Genomic DNA, 19,638 nt, shown 5'->3' on the forward strand with positions numbered 1-19,638 from the left:
AAAAAAGGTATTTAATTTAATATAACACATTCTAAGGGAGTTTGTTGTTCTAAGATTCAAGGGGTACATTTTCCACAAGTCGACCCTTATTTTGAAAGGTATGACCGGAAGCCGTCTCCTCAAATCTGGTAAACTTGACGCAGGTGTGTGTGTCGCGGTTAAAAAATGTTACCTGTATGAAATGATTTATCGTTTAATATAAAAAATGCTAAGGGAGTTTGTTGTTCTAAGATCCAAGGGGTACATTTTCCACAAATCGACTCTTATCTTGAAAGGTATGAGCGGAAGCCGTCTCCTCTAATCTGGTCAATTTGATGCAGGCGTGTGTGTCGCGGTTAAAAATTATACCTGTATGAAATGATTTATCGTTTAAGTGATGACCGCAATGGCTGAACCGGCAGAAATCCCCGTTCTCAGCATACCCGTGGAACCGGTACGTCTTTATTTATATAATGTTTGTCTTCAATGACTTAAAAAAAAACGAAAGATCATGGTAACGAAGTAACTAGTTAGCTAAATAGCTACAGTAGCTAACGGCTAATTAAACAGCCGTTTGGCTAATTTCAAACGTGTTGGAAATTGGTGGTCACTTAAGAATTGGGGTGTGAAGATATTGGTAGACTTGTTGTTTTTTGTAACTTTTTGCAACATTTAATATTGTTTTTTTTGTATGGTTTCATGTCATTAAGAAATCCAATTTAATACTGGAGACATTTTAATGGGAGCAACACTTGTAGATTAATCTTTTTTAAATTATTTTTTCAAATTGAAGGCCACATTTTATATTATCATATGTTATGACCGGTTTTGCTCATTGTAAATTAACCAAATACTGGAGAGCATCCCAACATTTCTTAACTATAGTGCAGGAAAAGAGGCATATATTTAATAGAGAGGCGAAGTCCCTCCCCTTCCGGTGGGACTCATGGGACCTTATTTCGGAAAAAGTTTGTATTGAAGTCAAAGATTATCTTTCAATCCCGTTTGAATTGTGCCACGAATTACACATATAATGTTTGTCAATCTTAAATAATAATTTCCATGTCAAAAAAGTCACAGATTGTCGTAAAACTGTTGAAATATAAGACTATGAAAAATACGCAACTTGAAAGACTACAAATCCCAGAATCCCGGTCCCGCATGCTGGCTCTTACGGAACCGACTAACTCCCCTTGTGTGTATGTACAGCTCTCAACATGCCCAGACTTGGAGTGATTTTCACCTCTTTTAATACTTTTCGCCTCATTCTGAAAGAAAGAGGTGAAATGTGCCAACGTGACGGCCGTCTTGGTGTGTGGTGCGAGACGGGAGATGTAGGTCATTGAGCGGTTTCACAAAAAAAAAGTTTTACGACATATTTAAATTTTTTTGACTTGTAAAATTATCTTTTAAATTGACAAACATCATATGTGTAATTCGTGGCACAATTCAAACGGGTTCGAAAGATAATCTTTCTCTCTCCATTGACTTCAATGCATAACTTTTCCGAAATAAGGTCCCATGGAGCTCAACCGGAAGGCGAGGGACTTCGCCTCTCTATATGTGTTCAGAAATGATTGCAAGAGTGGTGCAGTGACGCGTCCTAAAACCCGGAAGTAAGCTGCGCATGGGTTCACTCGACAAAAAAGCAATGCAATTTCTCCATAGGATTTTGGAAAATAGCTCGAAATAAGGTCTGTGGTTGACACACATTTAAGAGACGGATCACGTTTTGTTCAGTCGGATAATCTCCACATGTCTACCCTACTTTTATAATTTTCTAATTGTAAATCTAATCGCCAGAAGCTAAATGCTAACGTTATGCTATAAACGAACTACAGCAGGGTCGCACGACTTCAACGTCACGCCAACTTAAGATCCGTATTCAAACATACAGATTCTAAATGGTACGAGTTGAAGCATTTGTTTGAACAGTTTGCAGGAGACAGGTACTTGCTTTCAAGCAGAACAGGGAAAACAAACTTAGCGGGAGTGTTTACGAGTTTGGTGTAATGACGTACAACGGCCTCGACAACTTCTGTAGTCCTATTCAGCCACTTGGTAACAACCATCGTTTTTCAGACACGTACACTCTTCAGAAATCACCAGTGGGATCACTGCTGATGTATTTAATGTCATAGAACAAAACCTGATCTGTCTCAACCACAGACCTTATATACAGATATTTTCCAAAACCCTATGGAGAAATTGCATTGCTTTTTTGTCGAGAGAACCGGAAGTGGTAAAATGCTAACTTACTTCCGGGTTTTAGGACGCGTCACTGCACCACTCTATTCTGCTGGCTGGTCATTAAACGGGCAGTTTGGCTATTTAAAAAAATACTTTACCTAGCTACAGGTGACGTCACTAGCTCACTCTTTAAAACCTTTCTTTTTGCAGGAGGGCGTCATGGCGGCCATTAAAGAGGAAATGTCTCTCGTAGAAGCTTTTGAAAACAATTTCGAAATTTCACAGGTTCGTTTAAAGTTTTACATTTAATAAAATAGATCCGAAATGGTGAGGGGAAACTTTTGTAGCTTCAATGGTCAACCTACAACAGAGATAGTATTATTTTATTCTTGTTTATTTTAGTTTTACTCCTTTTTTTAATTTGTATTTTTTTATTAATTTATGGTTTGTGAGCTGAGCTGTGTGGTTTATGTATTTATGTATTTATTTCTCTGTACAGCACTTTGGTCTGAAGGTTACAAATCAGAAATCCTTTATTAGTCCCAGAACAGCGGGAAAAGTGCTTTACACACATACTGTAAAGCTGTGTTGTATAGAAAAGTTAACCAAAATCCATTATTCTAGCCATTTTAATACCTAAAAAAACACCAATACTTAAAGGAAATAAGTACATTAAGTATTTGAGAATCTAGTTAAACAGTCCACCACCCACTCTCCTTTAAAAATGTTGGTCATTAAATATTTCCAATTGTCGAAAACAACACTGTTAACAAATCAGTTTGGAATGAAATGTTGCTGAAAATGTAAGAGATTAATGAATGACTTGCTGACACTTTCTGTGATTGTTGTGCCCAGGATGTTAAACCGGCAGCATCTGCAGCCTCAGAGGAGACGGAGAGCAGAGAGAAACCGGATGATGAAGAAGACGGACAGCAGGATGAAGAGAAGGAAAGTCCTCCAGACGGACAGCAGGACGAAGAGAAGGAAAGTCCTCCAGACGGACAGCCAACGGTCGATCCGCCTGCAGCCGAATCCTCCAGCACAGAGACAAAGGTAATGACTGGTTTAAAGAACAATTTGTTATATAAATAAACTGGACTGAACTGAACTGTAGTAAAATGGCATTACAACTTAAAATAACTTGAAACGTTCTATTTTACTGTATAAGTCCTCACCTCAAATGTTTTTTTCTTTTTTATGGGTATCGCCTAAATATATTTGGAATGCAGGGTTTTGTCTAAACCGGGTAACAGGGGCTGTAGAAAAGCCCCCAAAGTTATAAGTTATTGTTATATATTTTCAGTTATCATACAGAGTTGATACTAGGGCTGTACCCGAATATTCGTTCGTTGGATTACTATTCGGGTTCCAATTTCGTTATTCGTTTTTTTTGGCAGCCGCTTTGCACTGCGGCTGCCAAATTGAATTTATTGAAATCTCCAATATCAACGTAAGAGCTTGTGCCTCTTCGGGGGGTACTAACACTTAACCATAAACGTTATCGTTTACTTTCTCCGTCTTTATATGTAGATATGACTTTTCTCCGTTAATCTCCGTCACGTTGTTTCCATAGCAACAACAACTTCCTGTCAACAGCGCTAACTCTCCTTCAAAATAAAAGCATGTCCATACAAAATAGGAAGCCAAGCCAAATTACACTTAAGACATATACAACTGCAACGAAAGTAACAAACACAATGCGATATCCTTTTCAATTTCAAAGAACACAAATTGGGTTAAATACATTAACAAATAACTATAAAACAACAATACTGTAGAATAACAAAATGAATGCCGTGAATAAACTGAAATACACGTGTTGAAGCGGTTCGCTGCCGATTACCCCCCCCCCTCCCGCGGGGGCCGAATATTCGCTGCTGATTACTACCGAATATCCGGATACAGCCCTAGATGATACCTGTTTAGTTATGTTTTCATAGTGGGGAGGGGCTAACCCACGTGTTTTGGGTGACGTCATACATCAGAGGGCAATGTGCTTCAGAAGTTGCAGGAAAGTTGTGCAGTGCCGTCTTAAGTGTTTCGTATTGTTTGCGTAAATGAAGGAAAAACCACACACACATATCTGTATGTCTGCCTAAATCAGTAAAGAAGTCAAGCTTCATCTCGGCTCCTCATTTCCTCTATTCTGGATCTTTGGCCTTAAGGGGTGTTCTGGCCGACACACCGGGGTGAACCTAGTGATAGACACAAAACTAGTGCCAACACTTGAGTTATCCTTAACTCTCCACTACCGGCAGGGGCGCTGCGCCCTCTTAGTTTCGACGTGCACCCTCATACCAAAAAACAGATTTTCTGTGATGCCAAAAAACAATATTTCTGTTCGTCAAATGCGGTATGATTACTCGCAAAATATGTCAGACCACAGAGACAGCTTTGTTTTTACGGAGCTTATTGTTTACATCTGCGACGCCATCTTGTATACGGGAGTCATGTTCTCCCGAGAATTTATATATCTTATAAACAAGATCGGCACCAGAAAAAGCCCTAGTATGGTTGGTTAGACTCAGATATTTTCTTGCCATTTAGTATAACTAGGTAGCACCCTGAGAAATGAACTGATGATCAATAACTAAAGAGCTCATTGTGTGTCAGTGGGCGCTTGGCGCTGCGTGTCGGGCGGTGTGGTCGGAGGACAGGACGGTGTACCCGGCGATCGTGGTTTCTCTGGACGGAGAACGCTGCAGAGTCCGCTTCAACGACTACGGCAACTATGAGGACTTGGCACTGAGCGAGCTCAAAGCGCCCGATGATGCTCCTCAAACACCGATGCAAAACTGTCTGGTAACACGTTTATCAAAATAGAGTGAAAGCCATTCCTCCATGGATAATGTGTATAACTTTTCACGTCAATTTTAAGATGTTTTCACCCTTAAAACCTCTCTTAAATGTACTGAACTTCTCACAATTTGTTACTGTAAATTTGTAATATCAACATATTTTCAACTTTTTTTTAATGCTATTTTATTTCTATTGAGATGTTTACAAGTTGAAATGTTTATTTCTTTACATTTTTATTGTACAATGCCATGTCTTTTTATGCAGCTGCAACTCAAACATTTCTTTTATTATCTTAATTATGACACCAGAAACCTCCATTGGATGAAGAAGACCATGGGATCGAGCCCAATGCTCTGGTGCGTATGAAAGTTAGCATATTTTATTTTCCAATCAAGCCTGGGGAATATTAGGGATTTTCTCTCTGTTCTATTTAAGGTTATTTGACATAGTTTAATATTTTCTGACAAACTGACAACAACATTTCCTCTGCAACAAAGACACATTTGAGCCTTAATTGAATTGGTAATTAAGAGTTTATTTGATTGGTACTTGACCTTTTAACAAACCCATAGAACCCATTTAATAATAACTGAATATTTTACAATCTTTTATTAATTCACATTACATGTTAAGATACCTTTTTATAGGTTGTATGGCAGTATAGATTTTAAGGCACGTGCAATATCTGAGTCTCCACTCTACTTTCACAATTTGGGATTAATAATATCTATCTATCTATCTATCTATTTGAGCCGTAATTAAAAAAAAATTGTTAAATCTGTATACACCGTGTTGCCGTCTCTTTACAGGACTGGAAACCTGGCTCTCGATGTCGGGCCGTTTACTCTGAGGACAGTATGGTCTACCCGGCTGTGGTCCTTTGGGTCAAAGGTGAGCGCTGCTGCGTTCGCTTCGACGGCTATGACAACAAGGAGGAACAGGAAGTGAGCGCCTTGCTGAGCCTCGGCGCGCTGCACGGAAACAGCATGGGCGCTGCAGCCAAGGTGAACATCTGTGTGTCAACAGTGTCAAACATATTTTATTTTTTGTAATATATTTTTTATTGACATTTGGCAGCAAACAATTACAGTGTTTTTCAAGACATACTGTAGTAATTGTACATCTTAAGTTTGTCTGTCCGAAATGCCTTTTTTCTTTTTATACACAAAGATAAAACAGTAAAGTACGAACAATACGAACATTAGGGAGTGATCAGGACTTCACAGTAAAATCATACGTTTGTAAAGATAAAATCTGGCCTATGAGGTTTTACGAAATCAGTCCACTTTCTCCGTCGTGACACAAATAGTTCCGTCATATTTTCAGAAACATAACGATGTCGACTTCAATGGTTGCTGATTTTAAATAATTGAAGACTGAATTTTGTTATTTTTTTATTGACTTCTATAGAAGTTCTTTTATAATGTTTTACGTGATGCTACGACAGTGTAACAGGACAAGTTAACACTCAAGGTTGGGTAATATTTTCAGTAGAAACTGCAAAGTGAATGTCCAGGATAAAAACCCGGATTATTTGTTGTTTTTGTTGTGAAGTAACCTAATTGCTTCACTATGCATGGTTAAATCAACCTCATCATGAATTGTGACTTAAAATGCACAAAATCTGTGAGTTGAACTCAACTTAAATCCAACTTTTTAAATCTCTAAGAAAATATCCAATTGTTTTACTTGATTTTTATCGTGGAAATAGTTTTTTCCCCCTCCCCGAGCTCTGTTATTGATTTTATTTAAAGTTACCATTTGGGGTATGAGAACTCCTCTCATACCCCATCATGATATCATTCAAAAACAACACCGAAACATTTTAAATTTAAAGGGGACCTACTGTATCATGCAAAATGCACTTTTTGATGTCTTGTATACATAAGTATGTGTCCCCGGTGTGTCGGGGAACTCTCGCAGCGTCAGAAAATAAAACCCTTTCTCTTTTCCTCCGTACCCAAATCTTTTAAAAACGGGGATACAACGAGCTGATACATATTTGCTTCCAATATTACGTAATTTTGGATGGTGGACCCTCAGAAAATTGCTATCAGAAACAATGCCTGACGTGTTTTGGACGTAATCTCGTCTTTGTTTACATTAGCAAGCCTGGCTAACACTCAGAGCTAACCTGTACTGGAGAGCACATGTGTTTTTAAAAGCAGGAAATAAATAAAGGAACTCACCTTGTGATAAACCCGCAAGAGAAAAAGCATTTGAGCTCCATACTGTTTCAGAAATAATCCTTGATGTGGTTTAGAACAGGATGGCGTTTTATCACAGCAGAATTTAACTTTATCTCCGGTAGAATTCTGATCAGGCATTAGCTCCGCCTCCTCTTTTTTTGTTTTTTTCAAGCTAAGGACCCAAAATCCGCGTTTCTCTAACAGGGCTGCAAAAGAGGGATATGAGCAGTATGAGGCATGGCTACAATGGGGGAACTGTTTGGAATTTTAAGCAAAAAACTTCACAGACATGTTTTGTATAGGTATGGCCCTACAATATATGTTTCCAATATAGCATAATAGGTCCACTTTAAGATTTAAACCCAGGTGTCTTGTTTGGTCCTGCAGGGCAACAACTGGAAGCCGAGTGCAACGAGCAGCGGCAGCAAAACCAACGTGGACTGGAAGAGGAGGAGGAGAGAGGAGAACCAGGGGGAGAGAGCAGGGAGAGAGGAGAACCAGGGGGAGAGAGCAGGGAGAGAGGAGAACCAGGGGGAGAGAGCAGGGAGAGAGGAGAACCAGGGGGAGAGAGGAGGGAGAGAGAGGTCAGGGGGGAGAGAGGAGGAGGAGCAGCAGAACTTCTCCTGGGTGAGTATCCATCAGATGGGGGGGGGGGGGGAAACTAAACTGATCTGGTTCTGTGTATGGGCCTTTTTAATGTTATAGCCCCACCTGCTGGTCAACTGTTGGTGTTGCATTCATTAAAAAAGAGTTTCAGCCAAAGACATATGCTGGACAAAATGATCATTTATTTATTATGTATTTGTTTATTCCACACAAGGCAGTTATTTTAAAACAAAAACATGTACCCTTATACTGGTTTTAAAAAAAAATGTTTTAGCGCATGGTGGAAAGGAGCACGGAGAAGAACATCTTATTTTACCTGCTCCTTCTTAAAAAAAAAACTAAAAATGAAATAACCATAAAAATGCAATATTCTTTCAGTTACAGTTGCTTACAAATACTGAAACATAAAACCAGAACACAATCAAAAGTCAAATTCATACTGTCTAATTACGCTTTCTTTATACATTTTCTTAAACATAAAACATTTCTGACGGCCCTTTAAATCATTCGCGAAGAATTCCACTTCTTTACGCCAAGAGACACACACCTGCTTTAAAGTAGAACGTGCAAACTGATGCTTAAAATGTAATTTCCTCCTATGATGCTCATCATCATTAAAGGTCCCATGTCATGGCTATTTCCACTGATCATAATTCCATTGTTGAGGTCTACTAGAATAGATTTACATTGTTCAATTTTCCAAACTCACATTGGTTTCTCATACAGCATCTCTGTATAGTATGTGTATTCACTCTCTGTCCTAAACGCCTTGTTGGAGCGCCTGCCCCCCCCCTCCCTGTGAGCCCACTGTGCTCTGATTGGTCAGCTCGCCCACTCTGTTCTGATGAGTCCACTACCGTTACAGCGGAACATCAGTGATTATGTGTTACAATGGGCCGTTTGTTAGCAACCAGAAAATGACACCAGTAATGACAAACGGATGAGAATGCTGCGTGGGGTCTGGGTGCCGTGTTGGCGGGACGTTGCGGGGCTCGAAGAGCGGACAGTGTGAGCTGGATTACTGGGGTCGTTTCCTGGTTGCTGCGTGGGGTCTGCGAGATACCGCGGAACTCAGCCTGAGCACACGCATACACTCGTAGCCTGGCTGTTCGCCACACACTCACAGCCTGAGAAAAGATAAGGCTGAGTGTGTGTGTGTGTGTGTGTGAGGAGCTCCACGGATTGGTCCATTTGCACCTGGGTATGGTCACGTCACTATACTCGGGAAGAAAAATGTCCAACGAGGCGTTCTGGGGCAGCAGAGACAGGTATTTTCTGTGTTAGAGTTTTACTCGCTACAGGGTGTACTTTGAGGGTTTGTGACTCTGCAGACCGTTTACATGCAGAAAAACCTACATAACACACAAGGGGACGGGTGATAACCAGAAAAGCATGACATGGGACCTTTAATAACATGTATAATTAAATACAGCAAATAAGATTCCACCTTTCAGACCTGCAGGTGTTTTGTTGCCACAGGTGGAAGCTGGTTGTATTAATTGTGTTGTGTTTGTCTGCAGCTGAAAGAGAAAGCCAGTAATAATCATCAGAGTAAAGTGGAGAAGGAATCAGAAGAGAAGCAGAACGACGAAACTCAGACACCGCCCAACATGTTCTCTTTCTTCCCTCCCTTTGCACCTCCTGGCTGCGGGGTAAAACTAATATCTTATTTATTAATAACTAATATTCCTCTGTGTGTCTGACAGAGGGCAAAAGTACACACATCCTTTACTCAAGTAGAAGTACAGATACTTGTGTTTAAAAATACTCGAGTAAAGAAGTTTAGTCGGTACTTCTACTTCTACCAAAGTCAAAGTAAAGAGGGCTTTGAAATGTACTTCAGTAAAAAGTACCCATAACTAGCAGCTGTTTTAAAGAGTACCTGACCTCCCTTTATATTAATAGAACAATAATGTCATTGTTAGCTAATGAATGTTTCCATGCTGAACAACGGCAACATGACAAAGTTTTCATTGGTCCCTCTTCTTTAGAGAAGACCAGGAAATGATGGATACACGGATCGTGTTCAAATCAATAGGCACGCAATGACTCTAAATAATAATGATCACGCCACCAAACACACATTCAAACTAAAGGAACCAGCCTGTTTGGGAAATGTGAGAAGTAGAAAGTACAGGTATTTGGGTTCAACATGTAAGAAGTAGAAAGTACAGGTATTTGTGTTCAACATGTAAGAAGTAGAAAGTACAGGTATTTGGGTTCAACATGTGAGAAGTAGAAAGTACAGGTATTTGTGTTCAACATGTAAGAAGTAGAAAGTACAGGTATTTGTGTTCAAAATGTAAGAAGTAGAAAGTACAGGTATTTGTGTTCAAAATGTAAGAAGTAGAAAGTACAGGTATTTGTGTTCAACATGTAAGAAGTAGAAAGTACAGGTATTTGTGTTCAACATGTAAGAAGTAGAAAGTACAGGTATTTGTGTTCAAAATGTAAGAAGTAGAAAGTACAGGTATTTGTGTTCAACATGTAAGAAGTAGAAAGTACAGGTATTTGTGCAGTGGCGTAACAAGGTTGTGATTGGCCCCGGTGCAAATATTGTTTTGGGGCCCCCCCCCCCCGCTGCGCTCACACACGCACGGACATACACAACCACTCAGAAGCGCCACATGTAGGCCAACAACAACAGCCTGCCCTGGCCTCAGACCACCACAGCCTGACAACGGCACAGCGAACTAAGAGGATTACACCTGTTTCCTTGATGTTTGTCTCTGGGGAATGGGCCGGTAGGCCTACATAGACCGGTTGCTAAAATATAGCTTTTGATCTTGGCGTCGGGGGTCTCAATAGCACCATAGAGTCCCCTATCGGTTGGGGCCCTTGGTGGAACTGTTGGACCACCGCCGGGCACAGCCAAATCCAGACACAGCCACGGATACAGCTTCACTTGTGGAGCTAGATGGCAATGATGGTGGTGAGGCAGGTGAGCTATCGTTAGCCTCCGGCTCCGGCTGCAGCTGCACGTCAACATTGCTAACGTTAGCGCTCGATTTCGAGGACGATGTATGACAAAAAAAACGGTCTAATTTTGTCAGATTAGCTGTTACATCTCCTTGTTCTCTCTTGTCCTTTCTCTTTTGAGCGCTGCTCTTGTGCTTGTGTTTGCTGTACATTATATATGCAAGCTATTACATTTTTTATAATGCTACTGAACTTGCTGCTGCTAGCTACAGTACAGATTGATTAAACGGTTCGCTCGTCACACAAGGTATGACATGAAAGGGAGCAAGGTCATTGGACAGACAAATTACAAATTAATTTAGGTTGCTTGGTTACTTTGAAGACTGCGTGAACCGGTCAATGCCATTGGGGCTCCCAAAAAAAAATATTTAAAAAATATATATCTGGGCCCCGGTGCGTTGCACCGTCGATAGTTACGCCACTGTATTTGTGTTCAAAATGTAAAAAGTAAAAAGTCGTCAGAAAAATGTAGTAAAGTACTGATACCAGAAACATGTACTTAAGTACAGTAACAAAGTATTTGTACTCCACTACTTCCCACCTCTGGTGTCTGACTCTTCTCTCCGTCTCCAGGACTCTGTGTCCTTCATCCCTCCTCCTCCCCCTCTCTGGACGTTTGGCAGCTCTGCGGGCGCTGACGCCTCCTCCAGCATGTTGATGCTGTGGTACATGTGCGGCTTCCACACCGGCAGCTACATGGTCAGTGACGCAATTAAATCCTCTTCAAATGCACAAAAACAGCTGACTCCTGACGTCTCTGTAAAGTTCAAAATAACTTTAGGAAGATAACATTTTAGGGATAACCTTTTGAACTTAACAAGATCTTTTTAAGTATCATGGATTTTCTTTTGTAGTGTACAGGGTGTCCGCGGGGTCTTAAAAAGTATTAAAAGTTGATAAATCAATTTAGCGAAAATGAAGGCTATTAAAAAGTATTGAACGGCATTTTCCAAGGTATTACATTTTGTAGCTTGTTTTCAATAAGTATATAAATTTAAGAAATCCTAAATGTATTATTTGGCACCATGTAGTCGTGTAAATAGTAGTTGTTGGATGTGTTACCCTAAGGAATCTGAACTGATGTGTCTGTGTTTTCAGGCTCGGCAGGCGTTCAACAAAGACTGAGGTAAGAACACACAGGTAGACTCTTTACTCACCTGAGTGTACACAGTTCATTCATAGAAAGGTAAAAGGGGTTCATATCAAATATAACTTATAGGAGCATTCAGAAGTGTTATCAAACACAGCTCAAAGTCAAAGTCAGCTTGATTGTCAATAATTCTACATGTTGTACATCCAGAAATATCGAAATATCGTTTCCCGCAGTCCTACAGTGTGACATATATATATATATACATCAAACAAAAAACAAAAAGGGCCTAGATAAACATGGTATACATTAAACAAAACAAAGGGCCTAGATAACCGGGGTATACAGTTTAAAATGTTAATAATATAATTTAAGTGTTCAAAGTACAGTTGCAACCATTATCAACGTATAGGTTTGTTGATCAACGGAAAAATACACCAAATATTTTGAGAATAGAAAAATCATTAGTAAGTAATTTTGAATACAAAAATATTAGAGAATGCGTTTCAGCCAGTTTAGATTCCCTTATTTTTTCTGTCTTAGTCTTGTTTTAGATTTTTGCTCAATCTGACAACATGTACCCCTCCCTCATCAACCTTGAAGTGTAGCTCAGTGGCAGCCCAGGTCGATGTACATGTTGTCAGATTGAGGAAAACATTCACTAGGAGAGTCTTCTTGACGAATAGAATTAATTCTGGGGGTTGGAGCTTAGACTTTCCCACTTTCAATTTTAAGAACCACCCTAATGTAAATATTGTCACCCTACGTGAGGCTAAACTTCCAGGTTGATGAGGGAGGGGTAAATGTTGTTGGAATTAGAATAAAATTCACCAGGAGAGTTTTTTTGACTAATATAATGAATTCCGGTGGTTGGAGCTTAAAATAAATCAATTCGAAAATGTACATGGCACTAAGGACCACCCTAATTTACATATGACAAATGCAACTGCATTTTTAAAGTGGAGAGCTGTGCTGATTTAAAAGAGGTAGTGTGGAGAAGAAATGTGCAGGATTTAAAATCCTTATTTAATTTAAATTACAATTTTGTCTGATAACCAGTTAAATAAATGGACATTACTTACTCACAAGTATAACAAAAATAAAGCAAATTCTTTAACAAAGTAAATTGAACTTTGATTAAATGACAGAATCTGAAAACTTGGAATCCAGTCGTTCATATTTCACATTTATTTTATTTTCTCTGCTTCAGAAACGGAGAGCATTTTGGAACGAGTTGCAGCCGGGACAATGCTGTTTATTTTTTCCCTTGAAGGTGCACTTGTACATTTATTCTGTATATTTTAAAGATACTTTTATTTGTTCTTAGTTATATGTTTTCATGCTGGAGTGTTTTGAAGCTACAGCGTGCAGAAGCAGTTTGTGTTCGGAGAGTTTAAGAGACGTTTGGATGTTTCTGTTTGATTATGTTGAGAATGAATCTCTTGCGACCTGTTAAAGAATGAAATGCACATAATGTAATGCAAGACCTATTTTGTTAATAAAAACAATGGGGAACAACTGCATATCCCTCTTTGTGTTGCAGTCTATAAATATCAGAAAATATATTTCCTCTCCTCCCGCTGTGCACATTTCAGACTCATTATTTCTCTGTTATTTAACTTTATTCTGACCCTCTCCCGTGTGAGTCAGAAGTCAAACGCTGAGGAAGATGTTGACGTGTCTTTGACGTAAATGGTGACACTTGGAGACCCTGAAACGTCATCCCACTTCCTCTTCCTTCTGAGGCAGCTGGTTTAAAGGAACATTAAATACCTGGGTGTCGAAACAAAAAAAGAGAACTCAGAAAAATACTTTGCCAAGAACATAAATATTAAATAAGAAACATATTTAAATAAACATTACAAAATAAGATTTACACATTTGGGGGGGAAACTTCTGAAGCAATTGGAAACAGGACTCAGATGCCCCTTTCACACCAACGCAACTCCGGTTCAAGCTCCGTGCTAGAGCTTTTCTGGTTCAGAACCGGTTCTTCGGTTTAGCGCCGGCTCTTTTCACACCGCTCAGAGCCCGACTGGTGCTGCCGCTGCTGCGTCATGACGTCACAGTTTACGTCGCTGAGTTTCTCCCCAACGCCGGAGCTCACCTCACAACAACGGGCCGGGGACTGCGTTGCTTTTAATCATACGAAGCCAGATTAAATTAAATAACGACTTCTCCAACCTTATACTTTTCTCCAGAGTGCCGTGGTTCATTGTTTATTAATGTGTTTCAGCGGCATTTACCGACCGCTGCAGTGCTGGCCGGCTGCTCTTCAACGGGAGTGTATTCTCCCGTTAGCTCCGGGTTAGCTCACACGGCTCTAAAGTATTCACTGTCTGACTGTCACACAAGCAGCTGATACATATCCCCAGTTCCCCTTAAGTGAATGTGTGTCAGTCTGAATTGACGCTGTTTGGTGTCAGTCTGAATTGACGCTGTTTGGCATCACAACGCTGTTATGAAAGTTTCTCTGGTATAACATGGGTGATGTTAGCATAGCAACCGAAGCTAAACTGACTACTTGCTAAGCAGTTTTCTACAGGCACTTTTTACCGACGTATTTTTCATTATGATTCTACTTGTGATAGTCGGACATGACAACCTGTGCAGCCCATGTATTGATTCCATCCGATAGCTGCTATAATAACACACAAAACGTCTGCCTGCTCTCCACAATGATCAATAACAGAGAACGGATGGTCAAAGTAAGGTACAAATAAACAGAATCACACGAAGCCTGGTTAGTGTTGCCTGACTTTATAAAGTGTGTTTTTTTTAACAAGTGTGTGGTTGCGTTCTAGTCACTTTGCTCAGCACTACTGCTTGTTACAACTTTTATTTGCCGTACTCGCCTTAAGTGTTAGCTCAGGTTAATCTCGCCCCCCTCCGACGTAAGCGTGACGTATGCGGTTCTTGCTTCTAGACGGACAACTTTTTGGTGCTCGAAACGAACCGGATTCCGGAGCTATGACGCTGCTCCGCTGCGGTGTGAACAGGAAAACCCGGTGCTTTTCAAGCACCAGCACCGAACCGGCCCTGAAACACCGTTGGTGTGAAAGGGGTAAGAGAGACACGAGGAGAGCTGGAGCTTTGATGGCAAACACTGACGGTTTATTTGGAGTTACGGCCGGAGAATTGACGAGACAGGTGGTGTGTCACGAGTTGACACAGCGGTTGCCAAACCAATTCTGAAGAACTCTTTCTGCAGCTCGAGGTTTTAACTAGTTCGGAGTGTAATAATCAACATTCTTTATCAGTGAGACTAAACAAATATGGACCCTGAATCTAACTAGAGCTCTCGTCCATAGGAAAGAATGTGCGCCAGGGAACCTTCGTCCCTGAACAGTAAACTACCTCATGGCGGCTTGTGCTCTGTCATAAGGCGCTTTCACACCGGAGTACTTTTCCCAGTATAGTTCCGATATAGTTCTGAAAATGTGCGTTCACACCAAAAAAATCCGGAACTAGAACTTAGTTCATGAGAACCTTTCCACCCCCTTTTCAGTCCCTGCTAGAGAGCAGGTACTTTCATGGGAGAAAAAGGTTCCCATTTCTGATTGGCTGGGCGGATTGCAAACCACGCCCCGTAAAACTCCCAAAAAGTTTTGTGAAGCCGCCATTTTATTATCCTCGCATTAGCATTATTAGCACTAGCCCCGCGCACCAATGCAGAGAGACTAACTTATGGCAACACAAAAGAAAACATGGGAGCGGTGGAGATGAGGTGTCGGTGTTCTGGCGATTTACTCGGAAGGCTAACCCATTTGCCTAATCCTCCCTCAGGGACTTATTCCGGTGTGAACGCGATATGCTCTTTAGTTAATCAGAACTGATGAACTAAGTACGGCAAAGTACTTGGTGTGAAAGCGCCTATTGACTGGAAGGGCCGTTTCTAGCTTTTTGGGGGCCCTAGTTTTTACAGTTTAACTACAATGAATGTAGCCTTTAAGATGATCTGTGGAGATGCATCAATCTGTTTCACTTTAAGAGGAAAACAGCCTAATTTCACGAAAACCAAGCAATTGAAACTTACAAAAAATGATATTAAAAAGGTAAACAATAAGGCTCTACGTCAATAAATGCAAGAGATGCAGCATTTTCTCAACAATAAAAAACACAAGCCTCAGCTTTGCTATCATTGCAGTTTAGTTGTGTTTATATCCTACATTTGATTTTTAAGCATATAATGTTTCACCGAACACAGGAGGGGGCTCGGCTGTCTACAAATAAAGACGGCTCATTTGAATTCTCCCCAAATATATTGAGGCTGAACCTGACCTTTCTTGGGGGCCCCCTAGTGGCCACGGGGGCCCTATGCATCTGCATAGTCCGCCTATAGGAAGAAACGGCCCTGTTGACTGGCAACAACAATGCACCCAAGCTGCTCCTCCTTAAAGTGGACCTATCATGCTATATTATAATAATATAGTGTAGGACCATACCTATATAAGGCATATTTATACTTTTTTTTTTCAAAATACCAAACAGATCATGCATTTTAGCCATGCCTCATTTCGCTCAAATTGCACTTTTTTACCCCTGTTTTTGCAAGGGCAGATTCTTTGAGAACAGCACCATCTACAGGCCTGGCATATGTACTACAGCGTCTCCAGCGCTTTCGAACGGCAATGGCCGTGGCTGTCTCCTCCTGATTGGTGGAGTTGGCCCAATAGCCGTAGCGCCACCGTCCTGACGTCAGGACAGTGTTCAAATCTGGATCAGTTTTTATCAGATCCGTTGCAGCCCCTTTTTTAGAGATTTGGGTATGGAGGAAAATAGAGAGGGTTGTGTTTTCTGACACTTGGTGAGTTCCCTGGAACACCGGGGACACATATTCATGTATAAAAGACGTACAAAAGTGCATTTTGCATGATAGGTCCCCTTTAAGAGAGATAGCAGCAATAACCAAGGCCGTAGAACTATGCCACGAGAAAATAGACAGTGAAGAGAGAAAATTATGAACTGTGTCGAAGGTTGAATACCTAAGCAAATTATTCCCCAACAACATATATATATATATATATACACACACACGTACTTAAAAATGTGATGTTACCATAATGCATTCATAAAAATGTGAAGATATTCATCTAAAATGTAGTGTTTTTTTAACATGAATATATTTATTAAAAGATAATTGGTCACAAATTGAACTTCTGATCGAAGTGGATGCACCCAAGTTTAAAAAAAAATCACTTCCACAAAATGTCCTTCCTGTGTGCCGGGCGGAGGTTTCTCTCTGACCTGGAGGTGAGTCGCTGCTTGTCTCATTATCAGCGGGTAAATATCCTCTCTCTGACGTCAGCGCTGCTCACATATAAAATACAATCCTTCATCTCTGAGACACCTCCGTGTTCAGAGGACCGTCTGAGGCGTCCTGCGTTTCCCAGAGTCCTTCAGTGTCCGAGTCGATCAGCGGCATCATGGTGAGTCGAAGGATTCTGCTCCTCAGCGCCTCCTGCTGGCTGCTCGTTGCGTTCGGAAACAGCGAAGAGCGATCGCCTGAAGACGTCATCATTACACGAGAGGAGCGAGAACTGGTGAGTGAAGAAACCAAAAAATATACGGAAGCCCGTTTCGGCCGATGTGATTAAAAAGTGTAATTCTGGAAGTTATAACATTTCTCAAAATAATAAAAAAGCCCTCAAAATTTATTTTTATCAAGTATTTTTTTATTTAGTTTTCATCTTATAATTTTTACTGTTGAAAAACAAATATTCTGAGATGTTAATCCTAGGACTAGGTTAAAGAGGACTGGATAAAGACCACTATATTATTTAAAAAATATTATTGTATTTAAGTAGGTTTTCAAATGTAAAAAAAGAGCAAATATTAAAAGCAAAACCGTGTGAATGGGAAACATAAAAAACTACAACATAGACGTCATTACACGAGGAGCGAGATTTGGTGAGTGAAGAAACTAAAAAACGGTTTTATACAGAAGCCCGTTTCCCGCCGATGTGATTTAAAAAATACATTCTGGAAGTACTTGTGTGTTTTCTGCACAAATATAGACGGACATATGGCTAAATAATCTGAAACACCCCCAAAAGGTTTTTTATTATTCAAAGAAAGTCTTTAAATATGACTAGTATTTTTGGTGAAAAAAATAAGGTTTTTTTTGTAATCTGAATCATGTCAAGAGGGACTAAAGATGTTATCCAATATATTATTTAAATATTTGTTTTAGAGTAGGTTTTCAGATTGAAAAAGCAAATTGAAAAATTCTAAGAAAAAAACAATGTAATGTATACAGAAATCATAAATATACAATAATAATAAAGAGACATGATTTACAAAAATATTTACGTTATGTCCGCGTTGAATGTTTTGTATTGTCAATAAAGTATTAGGTCTCTTTTCTCTCCTCAGATTGAAGCTCTACAGGAAGTCTTGGAGCGATTAAAGAACAAACAGCTGCCGTCGTCAGAGAGGAAGCTCGGCTGGCTTCCTGCAGTAAGATCTATTATTTATTTATCTCTTAAAGGTAGGGTAGGTAAGAATGGAGGAACCAGCTCGAGTGCGCTAGAATTTGAAAGTACACAACCAAAAGAAATCTGCCCCTTCCTTCAGACTTCCTCACAGAGACCCTCCTCCAACACACACGAACGCGCACATGACCAATGAGGGCACGAGATAAGTTTGTGCACGAGATGGAAGGCTGACAGGCAGGTAGGCCATCCAGTTATTTTAGCCCGGCTCAGATGATTGGTCGTGCTTTTTACAGTACTACGGCTTCCACAGATGACATTTTTTTTAATGTATTTATTGTCAAAGCATTTAATGTATTCATTGCTATCGGGACGTTAAGAGCATTCCATGGAATATAACAAAAAGTGTTTCTGAAGTGAATTACCTACCCCACCTTTAAGAAACCTGTCATTTCCCTCAAACGGTTCTACAGGTCTGCATGGGTCCACTTAGTTATGGATCTGTATTTTATCTCTGTGTCAATGTTACGATGCATTAGAGCTGAGAACAATAGTATGAAAGTATGTCAGAAATCAGGTTTATTACCAGGTAGGTTGACACGTACGATGACTTGGTGTTGTGGGCATACAAATAAAAAACACACATAGAAAACTATTTTAAGATATGCTTAACGATGCTCATGCTCTACATCTCATGAGTTGTTGCAGCAGTTTTTGAGTTACCATTATGTATCACACGGATATGGTGCATGATTTGGTCTTAAATATTGGTTGTACTCGGGATCCAAGGAGAACAAATGCTCCATGAATTTAAACCTGCTTTATTTATTCTGTGTGTGTGTGTATGTGTATGTGTGTGTGCGTATGTGTGTCAGTGTGGTGCAGGGGAGCAGTGTGCGGTGCGTAAAGGCGCCAGGATCGGGAAGTTGTGTGGATGTCCCGGAGGAACCGTCTGTGACTACATCGTCCTCAAGTGTCTGTAGCAACTTCCTGTCGTTCTGAACTACAAAATAAAGGCGGCTTTTTCAAAACTCCACTTCTCTTTTTGATTCTGCTAAATCTTAATGAAACATGAAAGTAGCTAAAAAAAAGATCATAAATACACACATTTAAATAGGATAATTTTACATTTGTTGGCCCATGGGACACTCCCTTCAGGTAGCCTACAATGTGGTTTTATCTTTTGGAAAAAGCCCCATTTAAACCCAATATCTGGAGATTTTTAACAAAGTAGATCTTATTGTGAAAAGCCTAATTTTTACCCAAAAGGATGTGACATGTACAAGGAAGTTACACATGTGAATGCTTATTCAGGGTGTCCGCGGGGTCTTAAAAAGTATTAAAAGTTGGGAAACCAAACTGATACCAGCGT

General features: G+C 40.1%; 2 protein-coding genes across 3 annotated transcripts; both read left to right on the forward strand.

The window, feature by feature from the left end:
- The first annotated feature begins 374 nt into the window (after positions 1-374).
- On the forward strand, positions 375-13,354 carry LOC117497736 (survival motor neuron protein-like). Of its 2 annotated transcripts, XM_034149744.1 has the most exons (10): positions 375-433; positions 2,380-2,454; positions 3,025-3,222; positions 4,783-4,971; positions 5,277-5,324; positions 5,778-5,972; positions 9,284-9,415; positions 11,316-11,441; positions 11,841-11,868; positions 13,043-13,354. In XM_034149744.1, the coding sequence occupies exons 1-9, from the start codon at positions 377-379 to the stop codon at positions 11,865-11,867; spliced, it is 1,047 nt and encodes a 348-aa protein (XP_034005635.1). In that variant the 5' UTR covers positions 375-376; the 3' UTR covers position 11,868; positions 13,043-13,354. The 2 variants fall into 2 exon arrangements, 1 of the variants encoding a protein (XP_034005635.1); XR_004557457.1 differs by lacking the exons at positions 375-433; positions 2,380-2,454; positions 3,025-3,222; ... (1 more) ...; positions 5,277-5,324; positions 5,778-5,972 and adding an exon at positions 7,733-7,784.
- Positions 13,355-17,015: 3,661 nt separating this feature from the next.
- Positions 17,016-19,263, forward strand: LOC117497734 (cocaine- and amphetamine-regulated transcript protein-like). The gene is made up of 3 exons (XM_034149743.1): positions 17,016-17,375; positions 18,208-18,291; positions 19,142-19,263. The coding sequence occupies exons 1-3, from the start codon at positions 17,259-17,261 to the stop codon at positions 19,247-19,249; spliced, it is 309 nt and encodes a 102-aa protein (XP_034005634.1). The 5' UTR covers positions 17,016-17,258; the 3' UTR covers positions 19,250-19,263.
- Positions 19,264-19,638: the final 375 nt, after the last annotated feature.

Source organism: Trematomus bernacchii, unplaced genomic scaffold (genome assembly GCF_902827165.1).
Source record: "Trematomus bernacchii unplaced genomic scaffold, fTreBer1.1, whole genome shotgun sequence".
Lineage (NCBI taxonomy): Eukaryota > Metazoa > Chordata > Actinopteri > Perciformes > Nototheniidae > Trematomus > Trematomus bernacchii.